The sequence below is a fragment of the Strix aluco genome, chromosome 1 (assembly GCF_031877795.1).
Source record: "Strix aluco isolate bStrAlu1 chromosome 1, bStrAlu1.hap1, whole genome shotgun sequence".
Lineage (NCBI taxonomy): Eukaryota > Metazoa > Chordata > Aves > Strigiformes > Strigidae > Strix > Strix aluco.
In genome coordinates, this window is record NC_133931.1 from 168993714 (window position 1) to 169007737 (window position 14024).

Genomic DNA, 14024 nt, shown 5'->3' on the forward strand with positions numbered 1-14024 from the left:
TGCCTAGAGTTCCGATGCCATCTCCTTCTGGAGTCACTGCATATTGTTACTTCCTTGTGTAGAAAAGACAAGTTCTGCAAAATGTAGCTCCTCACCCTGAGCAGAGAAGAACCTGAATTAAGGCCAGAAGAGAGTGTAACTGATGGAAAACTGCAACTGAGACTCAGATTTCAGAGTTAGCAACCAGTCTCACTGCGCAGTACAACTGTCCATTCACACTGGACTTCGTACTGAGGTCTTTGGCAGAAGCAAGGGCCAGTCTGTGCCAGGTAAATGCTGTGTTCCAGAGAAGTGATGCTTCTGACCATGATTATCCTCGAGTCCCATGATGTTGTCTTAGGGAGCTGGAAGAGCAACAGGTAAGTCCAGCTGTTTCAAGTTCATCAGCAACTCTGAACACTTTCAGAGCAATAACTGGACCTATTTCATGACCTCTCATGTCTTCCCTAAAGCAATAATTTGGGAACAAGTTCTCGAAAGGGGAATACATGAATGCATAAATAAAACACGATGCAGCCGTCTTTCCTTACTTTCGTAAAAATCAATGTTACAAGTCAGTGTAGATGATCCTATGTCACCCACAAAAGGAGGAGGGGGTTTTATCCTTAAGGGAAGAAGTCCACTAGTCCAAACTAGAGTTGGTTAATAAACATATTTATTTATCTAGAGTGCTCAGAGTTCTGAATTACTGTGTGTCTGCAGCTGCCCTTGCTATGCTGTCTGCCTGTTGTGGTGCTTATGGGAAGGTGCGGTATGGCAATATGCTTGCCATGTGCAAGTAGTAACATCAGCCACTCCCACCTACTGGAGAGGTGGTGTGCATTTCCATTCTTCCCCCCAACATCCTAATCCTTTACTAGGAAATAACTATAGGGAGAAAAATATCAGCCCAGAGATTAAAAAACAAAACAAAACAAAACCCAAACAAAATTGACCAACAAAAAGCCTATCGCCCTCTCCTTCCTTCTGTTCTGAGGCAGAAGCCACACCCCAGCCTGTGGCTGCCCTTGTGCGGGGTTGGAAGTGGGGTGCCCTGGGTAGGGAGCTCTCAGCTGCGATCAGCAGCTCCCAGCCATGTGACTGCTGTTGTTTCAGCCTCATCACTTGGTCATGATGACTCTGGTGGCAGTGTGCTAACGAAAGCCCAGATAATCTTAGAAGCAGTGAACATGTGGAAGCTTTTTTAGGTAATATTTGCTTTTATCTTAAAGCAGCATTTTCATATATCTTTCCATGCAGGAAGAAGGTGGCGAGGAGTAGTGAGGAACTTAACATCTTTCTTGTGTATATATATGAAATTCTTGCTTTCGGACATGACCTTCCAGATTAATTCTGGTTGTCTTCATGGTTCTGCAAGTCAGACTTTTCCTACTGTACTGACTTTTGGCCTCGCACTGTAGGCAAACTGAAGGAATTGCAGACAAGTAATAACTTGTGGGTCTTTTGAAGCAGCAGAAGGAAGACCTTTGTATATTAGTAAGCAGGATCGGTGGCTGCCTTTCCGTTGCAGGACTAGTTAGGACTCCTAGAGCTAGCTTTGTAGCACCCAAAGTAATTTTAGCTCTTAAATCAAGAGCAAGAGAGTTACCTGAAAATTTGAATGATAAGATTGGCCATTGTATATCAGAGATGCAAATTCTGCAATTATTCCCGGTTTTTTTTTTTACATAGCCTTGACTCATTTCCATTCTTAGCAAAAGCCACTTCATGAATGAGATTCCATGTCTACTGCAGGACTGCGCTAACTGTGCGCTCTCCACACTACTTAATCCTCTCAGAGTCTGGGACAGAAGTGGATCCTTTCCAGAACTGTATGTGTGGCCAAGGGGGTTGGGAGGGTTGGGTTGGTTTGAAGACTTGCCTTCAGGATGCAAAATGGAACTGCTTTAGGACATGTCTAGTTCTGTTCATAGGCTTTTGATAATTGGTTTCAAAAATATGAACAGTGCTCTTCAAAGAATATCAGAATCGCAGAATGGCTGAGGTTGGCAGGGACCTCTGGAGATCATTTAGTCCAACTGCCCTCTGCTTAAAGCAGGGTCACCTGGAGCAGTTGCCCAGAACTGTGTACTGTTTGGTTTTGAACATCTCCAAGAGTGGAGGATCCACAACCTCTCTGAGCAGCCTGCAGCTCTTGAACTCTTAGTCCAAAGTAACTGTACCAATAGTGCTAGTTATATGAAAGGTGATTGCTTGATTTCTCTCTGACTTTCTTTTATTCTCACACCACCATCATAAGAGGTGACCCAGGAGATTCCTGACAGTCAGATATTTGCCCAGTGAGAAATGATCTCCTCTTTATTAAAATCAAAGATGAAGACAGCTGAAGTCAGTCATGTCGTGTTCTTATTGATGCCTCCTTAGTCTCCCAATTCTGTCCTGAAAGAATGTTGTGTATACAGGCACCTGTACGTGTGTGTACGTATACGTTCAGACACGTGTGAACAAGACTTCTTACTGGTGCTCCTTCATTTGGGTATTCCTCCTGCCTTGATCTTTGATGGAGATCTAGCTCTAGCTAATTATTTTTCTTTTGCGTAAATGCGGAACATTAGGCTTTATTTTAAACTGCTTTCACTTAATTGAAAACAGTGATAATAAGGGGCATATAATATTCATGTTACCTGCCACTAGAATACAGAGATTCCTCGAAGCCTTGAAGTGCTGGTATGTATTTCTTCCTTTCTTTCTTTCCTTCCCTCCACTAATAACAGATCTGGCTACAGGGATCAATTTGTGTAGAGGGCTTCCATAACAACTGGGAGTAATGCAGTCCGTTCTCTCCAGGCAGCTTTGCTCGGGCAGAATTGCCTTTCTTCTGTGGGAGAGGTGAACGTTAAGTTGAACACAATGGAATGTGCAGGAGAGTTGCTACCCTTGCAGTTGATCTCTCGCCAGGAGCCCAGCTGCGTGGGTGGCTCAGCGCTTTGTGTTTGGAAGCGAATGCTTAGTGGGATGCATTAAACACCAAGATGGGAAGCAGCAAATGACACTAATACAGCAGAGGCTTTGGCTGCTGAGAGGTTTTGGCCTGTGTTTTCATGGACTGGATCACCAGAGACCTCTATGTTGTTGAAATCTATGATGAGATCAATTCCTATACTAAATTACAGCTAAGTTAACTGTTGGAGTGACCCAACTTCTTCTCGGGGACAGAGATCCCTATAAAAGCATCGTCTGTTGGCTGGTGCAGAGCTTGTATTTTAAATGAGCAGAACAGAGCATTGAATTCCTCTTTGAAGAGTCTATTGTAGACGCAAGTGCAAAGGTCGAAAGGCTGAGTGATGCATTTATCTATCCTTGCTGGCATAAGACTAAAGTTTCTTGAAAAATACCATCTTGGATCACAAGGCTTCTGCCCTGGAAAGGGTGGACCAACCATGGAATCTCATGTTTGTTACAGCTGTAAATACGTATAGGTCTTTCAGTGTTTAGTAGCTGTTACAACAGTCGTCCTTCTAGCCAGCTCCAGTGAATTTTTTACTTGCATTTTTGGGAGCTTTTCATTACCTGGTGTTGTGCAGATTGTGTAACTTATATCTCAAATGCACTCTGCAGATCTGCCTGACCTTGGAGATGTACCTGCCATAATGGAGATGCAAAGCTGATCTCTGGTCATTGTTTTTCTCAGACTGGGCACCATCCTCTTCAGAAAGACAAATCATGCTGATTTTCCTCAAGTTACAATTTATCTGTCTATACTTGAGAGCTCAAGTAGATTTGAACTGTCCTTGTTGCCATTACCTCCCCAGGATGGGCTTCTCCTGGTCCTTGAAGCTTCTTGTGAAGTCCCTTTACTTTAAAGAAAAATTGTTTCCTTTTTGTTAAATCAGGTACAGATATTTTTAAGTAAGTGAATGTTTACATCTAAAAAGAGTGGCTATAAACTGAAATGTAGCTTTAGTAAACCTGCAAAATTTTGTACTGTCAGCTTGCAGGCTGACTTTAATTACGACTTTTGACAGCAAGTATGAGATGCGCATTGGAGAGACGAGGTTATTTTACAGCTTTCTTCTGGCTAGTGCAGGATTTCTGCCCAGTTATCTCTGTAGACTTTTATCATTTGATGAAGTGTAGGCTCTGCAAGCTATGAATGTCAGGAAAGAAAAGGCAGGAAGAAAATAGAAGTTGTCTCAAGTCTTCAGTAACGTTAAAAAGATTCAGTTTTCTGAAGAGGCACAAATACTGGGAGACTGTCTGCTGCCTTACTTTGCTAATTCACATGCCATCTGAATAATTGAATATGGTGAAAGCATGCCTCTCTAGCTTTATTGCTTTCTTAAGGGAAGTCTAGTTGATGAAAATGTTTCAAGCTTATGGAGCTGAAATGTTCATTAAAGACTTGTACACAGTCTGGCTGTAGAAAGTAGGTATATTTGCAGTACCAATTAACAGCAAAAAGTTAATTTTAAAACCAGTGGAGAAATGGCTTGTATCGTAAGTAATGAAACCCTATAAATTGATGGATTCTCCTTGGAAATACTGAATAAAACCCAGAATTATGTAGACTTACAAGGCATTGTGAAATCGAAATAATTGCACTTTTTAAAGCCATCAACTTTGCAATTCTAAAGTTACAGTTTATAAAAGTTGAAGGTATGGGATTTAAAAAAAAAAAAAACGGCCCTTGCCAGCTAGAGCTTGTTTTGTTCAAATGACTTTCCCTGTCGTAGTCTATTGGCCTCGCTGTGGCGGTTTCCGTTCTGCTCTGACAGTTGCTCTTTGTTTATTCAAAATATTAACATGCCCGTGAAAGTGAATGACTAATAGCATTAACGAAGCACAGTTGGCATGCAGGCCGTGGTCGCAGCCCCCTGCCTGTGGCCATCCTGAGCCTCTTCTGCGGAGTCACTTCAATTGCCTCAAATTTTCCTGAGTGTACTACAGGTCCCAGCTGAGACTAACTGCTTCCTAGCTTGTCTTTGTGGCCACTACCTGGAAAAATGTACAGGCCCATCTGTAAGATAACTGGGTTGGTTTCCCTCGTGTCTGTATGTAGATCGATATGCAGCTTTCAATCTTAGAGCTGTATCACAAAGTGGGAAGTTGACTGACAAGTTACCGTGGTCAAGCTTCTGCTCAGTCGTCTTGTGGCTCTTGTGTTCACTTTCCTCTTTTGCCTGTCCCCTTCTGCTTTCTTAGGCTTGTTTCCTTTATCGACTTAGGCTTTTTTTCCTGATCCAAAGTATATATATGCGTGTGTTCCACCCAAGACTGTACCTGAATCCAGTGTTTGCTCATATTCTTGCCTGCTCACTGATTTACTCCAACTGTCTGCTCCCAGGTGAAAGACCAGCACTGCTTGGAGCACTCGTTTTGTTTTCTGCTTGGATCTGTCTTGGCTCCTCATATGCCTAATGTGCAAGTTTAGTTACCCACGACTGAACAGGCTACAGATGGCTTGAAAATCTCCAGGATTGTTTCTGTGTGTGTAGTGTCACTTGGAGCTCGTTTAACATGCTTTGTTGTGTAGGCTTTTTGCTCTAGGAAAAGAAGCTCAAGTGAGACTAGCGACCTGATTCAAAAGCTGAGGGAAAGGTTATTAGTGACCTGACAAGTGGAAGAAGTGAGATACCAGACATGGAAGGGGAAATGACTCTGAGCAAACCGCATTATGAGGAAGCAATAGTGGCTGAAGCTCTGCCTTGGCTTTGAAATTCTGTTGACAAGATGAATCACAACTTTGTTAAATCTATCTAAAGTGAGAAGTTAAAACATCACATTTATTATCTTGTGTGTGGCCATAAACTGATTGTGGAAGTGATCTGAGTTTGGCACCAAGCCTTTGGAGCTATTTTATGGTTATTAGTATGTGGTTGAGTGACACTGACATCTGTGTAAAGGCCCAGAGTTTTTAGGGACACCTTGCCCTGTCTCCAATCCTCTGCAGTACTCTCACATCCATCACCGGTGCCCAAGCTCTGCCTGTGTGATGGATGGCAGGTATTGCGGCTTGGTTGTCCTGAGTGGAAGTGCCTACATCGTCCTTGTGTTTCTCCGTGGAGGCAATAATAGGAACTTTTCCCCTTTCTTTTAGTTGTGCATTTTTTGACTTGTTATCTACAGGAGCTTGGACGTTCTGGAACTTATTTAATGTATTCTGTATACTTAAAATTAGCCAGAAGTCTGCTGGAGAATTTGTGCTGAGAAGGAAACAACTCTGTGAGTTCTTTGTCTGTTGTAGCAATCCAGGTGCAAAACCAACAAATGCCCCAAATCTACCTTCTCTGTTCTTGACATTTCTTTTGTCCTTCATAAAGGAGGACATTACTTAACATTACTTAAACTGTATAAATAAACAAACATTACTTAAGCTGTATAAATAATAGTTGGAAACTCTTGCTATATTAATGTATTGTCTGAAGGAGAATGTGCTTTTGTATGACATGACTCTTACTGAAATCCTGCTATTGCTGAAAGTCCAAACGTGTATTTGAAATTAGCAATAAGACGTTTTATGTTACGCCTTGATGTAAGCGGACCCTTAGTGTGACACACAGGTTGGCAGCACAAGTGGTGTGGCAGCCTGGAGCTGGAAACTGCTCTCTGCTGTTTGCTTCAGCTCGTAGGAGTTATGAGAAAGCTGCTGACTGCGCTCCGGGTTAAACAACTGCTCAAAGTTTAAAATCAGCGTTTGATTTTTTTTGCTGTGGAAATACCTATAGTCTTCTACTGAACTAGTGGTATGATGATGTATGTGGTATCAGGTACTTACACTTGTCTAGCAGGTCTTGAGTATTTGGACTAGACCTTCCCTCTACTAGCAAGATGGTAACTACATCACTGCACTTTTGGGGAACTAATTCCTGAGTATAAGCCTATAATTCAGGAAACCCACTTTGAGGTGTTGCATTGTTTTTTTTTTTTTTCCTAGCAAGTGAGTTGAGCATGAATTTGTAAGTGTTGGAAAGACTTTATTAACGATCCCTTAACGATCCCTTGACCTGCATCTCACTACCTCTGAGAAGATGCTTATAGTAATTTGAGTGATTTCTTGCAACTCAGAACATCCACAAAAATAAAGCAGAGATCTTACTGTGTTTAACTTAAAAAAAAAAAATAATCCCACTGGTTCAGACTGTGCCAAAAAAAAAAAAATTATAAAAGCTTAAACTAGGTCTTAGACTTATTGTGCCCAGCCATGGAATGTAAGAAATGCCAGCAACTGCATTTCATTGATATGTCTTCTCCTCTTGAGAGATAGATGTAGACATCCTTTTCATGGAAGACTCCCTTCAGGGTACAATGAAGGAAGATGACTTAGCATATATCTGCTCCCTGCTATCTTGTTTTCTTATGCCTCAACAGCCGCTGCTAAGTGCTCATGAGAGTCTTGTCTAAGAAAAGCAAGCTGACTTAGACAGGAGAAATGGGAATTATGACCGAGCTGTCCCTGTTTCTTCCAGTCAGGGATTTTGTTCTGTGAGTAGTTAGGAGCTAATTTTAAAGGAGCAAGTGGATCTGATGCAATAATACACCCATTTATGAGAAGCATGTATATCAGAGTGTCTCCTTTAAACAAACAAGCAAAAGTGAGGAAATGTTGCTTCGTATTCTCTTAGATATTTGTGAATAGATTTCTCGTACCTGTTTGGCATAAAGGTTGCTTGAACTTGATTTTGGTAGAGGAGAATATATAGTTAATACTAGTAGGGATACAGCCACTATCAAAATAGGTGTTAGGTGGAAGGACAGAGGCCGAGTACAGCTCACCTGGGAGAGGACAGAGATGTACATCCACCTCAGGAGACCAGCAGCTGTGCAGGACTCCCTGGAGCAGGTCGAAGTGCTGTGTCACTGCGGGGCCGGCGGGCAGTGAGCGCTCTGCCTTGCATAACTGGCAGAGGGTGGTACCCGTCCTGTGTACGCTTCTCTGGGAAAAATCATCTACTCCCTCTGCCAAAAATGTGAGGGAAGTAAGGCAGCATCTCGTGCCAAGTATGATTCTGTTTAAACAGTTTTCAGGGTTTCACGTTCACTTTTTTTTTTTGTGGGGCAGCATACCCTGCCCCCACTTGCCTGCTCTCCCCTTTCTCCATCTTCAGACAAGATGCACAAAAATCTGGGTCAGACTGATCATAACTTGAAATTCAAAGACCGTGCGTGCCTAGAGGCATCTACACAGCAGTGCAGTTAAGGAAGCTACAAAATGGAAATACAAAGTTCAGGAAATAAACTCCACTCTTCCCTAGATGGGAAGCTGGAGGCAGTGGCTTTTGTTGTTTGTATTGCTTCTACTTTCAGAGAGTGGCTGGATGAGATGATGTTTCTTGAAAGTTATTCCACTAGGTCACTTAAAACTTCTGCAAGGAAGTGCCAGTCTAACTTCTTCGGGATCTCTAGGATGTTGTGAGTCTGTGACTCTCTAAAGTGGTTTGCAGAGTACCAGTTCTGCGTACGTTAGCAAACTTCAACCTTGTGGATGTGGTCAAACATCAAATAAGGTGGTGGGAACACCCAGAAAGGAGCTCGTTTTGAAAGGGAGAGACTAATTGAATCGGGTAAATAGGAGGAGTTCTCTGTAACAAGATGCCAGGATAAGGGGGTCTGTGATATGGCTGAGAGATTAAAATAACTCTTCCATATCTTTCAGATTAGCTAACAGGAAGATGGATTTTTATTTACCAAAATGAACAGGTTACTCACTGGGTACACAAAGATTCTGAGCGTAAGAAGGAACAGATGGGGCAAATACTTGGTATAACAGATCAGCTGTTGCTGGAACATGAAAAGGTCTAAACAATTTTTTTTTTTTTTTTTTTAGTGTGAATTAAGAGAATAGGATTTATTTGCTGTGGAATAATTTTGAAGATCTGGAATGGATTGAGGAATATCTAGCTACAGGAAAACTCTTTTCCTTGTCTGTAGTACAGCTGTCACTGTGGGACTGATAATGCTATGGTCTGCTTCTTTCCACACCTTTCCTCTGAGCACAATACTTTTTCAACTTGGTGTTCTTCAGGGAGGGCTTGACTGTCCTCTGAGGCTCTTCCAGAGATAGAAATCTTGAGTCACGCAGGTTGGTTACACCATTGCTGCTGTTATTCCCTCTGCTATTTAACAAACAAGAGGACCTTGGCAGCTGTCTTGCAGCTGAAGAATTATTTAATACCTTTTTAAATGGCTGCCTTCTGAAACCTTAGTCATTCCTCAGTTTTGCCCTTTCATCGTGAAAGTTAATGTCAGAATTCATATTCCTTGTGTGATTTGCATGGCTATGTAATGCACAGTGTATTAAGGTACATCTTGATGAAGATTCTTGAGTGCTTCCTGTACGTAGATAACTGTGTTCCATATGAATGAAAATCGTATAGGAAACATCTGTCTTGCTAAGCTGGTCAACACATGAATATGCTTCAGGATTTGCCTTCTACCCTTGGGCAGAATCTGTGCAGTATACTTATTTTTCATTTTGGCTTTGTTAACTCTATAAGCCCTAGTTCAAACTGGGAGTCTAGGAATTAGTGTAGTTAGGCTGGAATGTGGAGAAGCTGCTTCTAGTCCAGTTCTAGTGGTGTTCTGGCTGTGCTTTGACCCTCCCTGGGTGTTGAAGGCTCCCTGTAGCCAGCACAGGTCGTTATTTGCCAGGCGCTTTTACATGTCTGAGATACCAGTTCTGTATTTGCCTCAAAAATGCAAAATGGCTTTTCTTAGTTACGCTGATTTATTTTTTTTATACATAGTTTCTGCATTCCCTGTGAAGTTAAATATAGACAAGGAAATGTCCTGCTGATAGGTCTGCACAACCTCATTATTATTTTTCCCCAGAAACTAGATTGCCTTAGTGTCCTAGTTCCTATGTAGGTCTGAATTAGAGACGTTGTCAATGCTGTTTTATGGCAACTATTTCATAAAGTGCTACCACGTTAATGTGGACCAAAAAAAGCATGATGTGAATCCATCAGTTGCTTGTGGTGGAATATTCATATCTTGGAGGATGATCAGGGTGGGATTAGCCTTGATTTGGGTTTAAGAATTCCTGACTGCCTCCCTAACTCCCCTCTCACAGCAGCTCCTGCTGTCACCAGCACTCTGGAGGCATTGCTCCGCTGGTTGAAGTGCAGTTGTTTAGGTCTAGAGGACTGAATATCTCAGTGGGACAAGGTCTAAATAATTTCTGGGCCATCTAAATACTGCTTATAAGCTTGCTCTGACTACAAACCAATGATTATGGCTATACGTGTTTCAGTGCGGTCTGGTGTTGGCTGTAGATGGTTACTGGGTTTGGATCATGCAGAGGAGGGGATGTGAAAGGTTAAAGGGCCTCTCTATAAAGTAGTCAGGTAATAGTTTCCTTCAGAGTGGGAGGATAACAATGACTTGCTATTTGGACAGACCCTAAATTAAGCTGGCAAGAGGAAATGCTCCTAAAAGACCACTCATGTTCCTGAAACTAAAATAGCCGGAATGTTTAATTTGAAGTGAACGTGTGAAAAATTGTGAGCTGATAGTTCAGTTTATGGACTGTAATCTACTGCTAACAAGCATCTGGAGTGAGGTTGAAAAGAGAGGTTTTCCTAAATGCTATTTACATAAAGCTTCAGGTTTGTGATGGGTAAACCTTGCTACGCTGGCGTTGGTGCAGAACCAAAGAGGATACTGCGAACGTGAAGGACTTGTGACATCTGCAAAGTCTGAGTCAGCCCAACCTGGCATGCCTGCTGTCAAGAACAGGAGTCAGAGTTTTTTTTGGTGTCTGGTGTGTTCACTCCAGCCTTTGCTTGCTTATTCCCCAAGTTATTGGATGCTCTGTAGCTATTTTCTGACTGTAGTTTTGATTCTTGCATTTCCTAGTAACATCATGAATCAGTTTGTCAAAAATTTTAAATATAATTTTTCTTTCTTACGCTAAATGAAATTTTCAGAAGACAAGGATGAAATGTTCATAGCTCCAAATTTTTGGTTTTGAGGTTGACTGACCCAAAAGCCATCATCTCACTTTCAAGTTGAAAGCATCGTTGAAAAGATGGCTATTTAAGAGCCCTATTTCTTCCTTCAGAGAGACTGGCCAACATAAAGATAAAACTTCTAGAAGTTACTTACCTCCCTGGATGAGACTCGGTGAAGGGTAATGTGGTTGGCTGTGTGCAGGTCTGTGCGATGGTGTGTCTTGAAAATGGTCAAGAACTCTGTCTGAAAGAAGCTTTTTTTAACAAGACTCACTTAAGTATAAAGCTGGCTTTTTTTAATGACCATAATTCATGCAACTGTGGCCCTGCACAAAGGGTTAAGAGCTCCAAACCTTTCACTTCAAGATTTCCATTAAGGGATAATTCTTCAGGGCCTTTATCTAAACCAACAAAAACTGCAGTTGCTGCTTGAAGTCTGATCTGGCTTGAAGTCTGACCTTTTATTGTTAAAGAGAAAAAGAATAGGTTTAACTGAATTAGTTTCCATAATATACTTGCACGCAATTACATAAACACCAATAACAGTGTGATACCATTGTTTATAAAGAATGCGAAATATTGCCTTATAGAGGCTTGAGCCTGTAGGTATGTGTCAGTAGCCGTATACTGCTGACGAAGAATTTCCTGTAGTTCAAGGAGTAGGAGCCTTTGTTTTTTTGGAACAAGAGGATCTGTGTTCTGCCATCCATGGAAGTCAGTGACCCTGGGCTGCTGCGCAGCGGCCACTCGGGTCAGCCCTTCATTAACCAACATGTACAAATGCCCATTGTGTTTTCTTCTAAGTGTCTGTGCCTCTTTACGTACGCAGCTCTGTGTCTTCAGCTCTATTTCTTATTTTCTCCTAATGTAGCTTGGTAGTTCGTGTCTAATATAGTGAGGGTTGGCTGTAAAATGATGACTCACTTTACCTAAGCTCCTTTGTATCCTTTTATTTGGATGAAGTTGTTGTTGGAACTCTGAAATTGTTGCTTCCATGGGCTTGTTCTCTACTAATTCTCAACCAGGCACTGCTGCATTGGCTTGCTGGGCTCCTAGGAGTAAATCTTTCATTAAGAGGGAGAGTCTCCTCACAGATTGTGCATCTAATAGTGAGTCTAATAGACGTCAGCATCAAATTGCTTTGTGCTTCCAAACGTAGACCAAAATTAAAGGAAGCTGAGCTACTGTAGGAGTTACAAGTGTGCCAATTTAGATACTAATGGCCCTTTATGGGTTTTTGGTTTTTACAGTTTGTACCAGACAATTTCTGCAGATGGCTAAAATGTATGACTAGAGCTTTTGATATCTCTGCTGTTTTGATCGCATTGGGCACAAAGAACACTGACTAACACTGCGCTGAAAGAAAGTTTCAGAAATGCACCTTTTGTCAATCAGAAGTGGTGGGTTTTGCTCCCTCAGATGGCTCTCTGTAAATTCATGTCAGTATTTGTTGGTGGTTGTTCCTAATAATAACAACTTCAAAAGGATGAAATGTGAAAAAAATAATAGTTTATGGGTGTATTTGTTATGCCAACCTGAAAGCTTTAGCTGCAAAACAGATGAATCAGTTCAGGTACATTTTCTGTTTAGTGCCAGGAGGTTAAATTGAATGCTGAGATACAAATCAGGGAGGAAAAGATAAATGGTGATTCTTTCTACTTTGTTTCCAAGTTATAGCTTTATATATAATGTGTACCTGTGTATGTTACTATATTTTTTTCATGTAAGCATCATTAAAACTTCACCTTCTACCACAAATCCCAGGGCTAGAGTGGGTTTGTTGGTAGTAGCAAGGTTTGCTGAGGACATAACCATGTTACAGGACCCTATCAAAGGGATCAAAAGCATCACTGAAATATACATCAGAGATTATGTAAAATCCTAATCTCCATAGGGGAGGCTGGGTGGAGTCCAACCCAAGAACTAAATTCACTTGTGTCATTTGTCTTTCTGCTCCTGCGGATGTGTAATTAACTTGCAGATCTGGGGCAAGGCAGAAATCAATGTAAGATTGTGTTTATGCTGGCCAGGTACTGCTTGCTTGTTTGTTTGGGTTTTTTCTTTTTTTTTTTTTCTTTTCTTTTAGGTTCTGATGAAACATCGCATGAAATGTAATGTTCCTGCAGTAAAACCCAATTTAGATGATCTAGCTGTTTGTTTCTGTACTGCTGTGGGGGTTTTGTAAACGTCTGGGAATTACTGAGGGCTAAAGCAAATGTTTCTTACTGTGTTATGGCACAGGAGGCACGCAGTTGTCAACATCAAACTCTGAGTAAACTTAAAAGGCCTCTTATTAAAATGTTATTTTCTTTTTCTTCCCCACATCACTTTTCAGGTTGCAAAGGTGCTAAAGCATGGCTGACTTGGATCACAACCTCAGTCTTGCGGATGCTCTCACAGAGCCCCCTCCCGAGATTGAGGAAGAAGTGAAAAGGGACTTCATTGCCACTCTGGAAGCAGAGAAATTTGATGATGTGGTTGGAGAAACAGTAGATAAAACTGACTACGTTCCTCTGCTGGATGATGATGATGCAAAAGCTGGGAGCCAGGAACCAAAAAGCAAATCCCATGCAGACGGTATTCAGGTGGAACGTAAGTGTCTAAAGCACAAGACCAAAAAGCTGCATCACTTAAGCATCTGAGAACACTTTTGCTTATTGTGATATTGCTAGGCCTGCTCAAACAGGACTTTTCTATGTGGCTGAGCAATTTATTTTAAAAGCAAATATTGAGATCAAATCCCATTTCTTGCTTTTCTACTCTACCTTCTGTTCAGTTTTTCGGCCTGTAAAATAAGCTATCATTGCTAGTCCACAGAAGATGCTGTTATTTATGTTAATGTCTTGTGGGCTGCCTTGGGCTTCTCAGAGAAAGCACTGTCCAAAGTGGGTGACTGCTACACTTATATATATACAGTGTTTTCTGTCTCAAAATACCAGACTGTGCAAGATACCACCACTCTGGGTAACGGCAAATCCAAGGGGTAAAGATTGATGACTTGCTGTTGCTGGTGAGGTGTGCAGGTGGGCACCTTCGTAAGGTCCACATCGTTTGTGAGCTTCAACTCAAAGTTTAATAGCTAAAGCTTTGTTTCTCCACTGATCCAAGGGTCTACTTATTTTGATTTCTTGCTGC

The 14024-nt window shown here is 41.6% G+C and overlaps 1 protein-coding gene across 12 annotated transcripts in view; it reads left to right on the plus strand.

The window, feature by feature from the left end:
- Nucleotides 1-14024, plus strand: part of MAP4 (microtubule associated protein 4) — a 165265-nt gene that overhangs the window by 39949 nt on the left and 111292 nt on the right. For all 12 annotated transcript variants that reach the window (XM_074844479.1, XM_074844549.1, XM_074844575.1 and 9 more), the window contains exon 3: nt 13225-13481. In XM_074844479.1, coding sequence (XP_074700580.1) covers nt 13244-13481 — 238 coding nt within the window. In that variant the 5' untranslated portion in view covers nt 13225-13243. The remainder of the gene's footprint in view (nt 1-13224; nt 13482-14024) is intronic.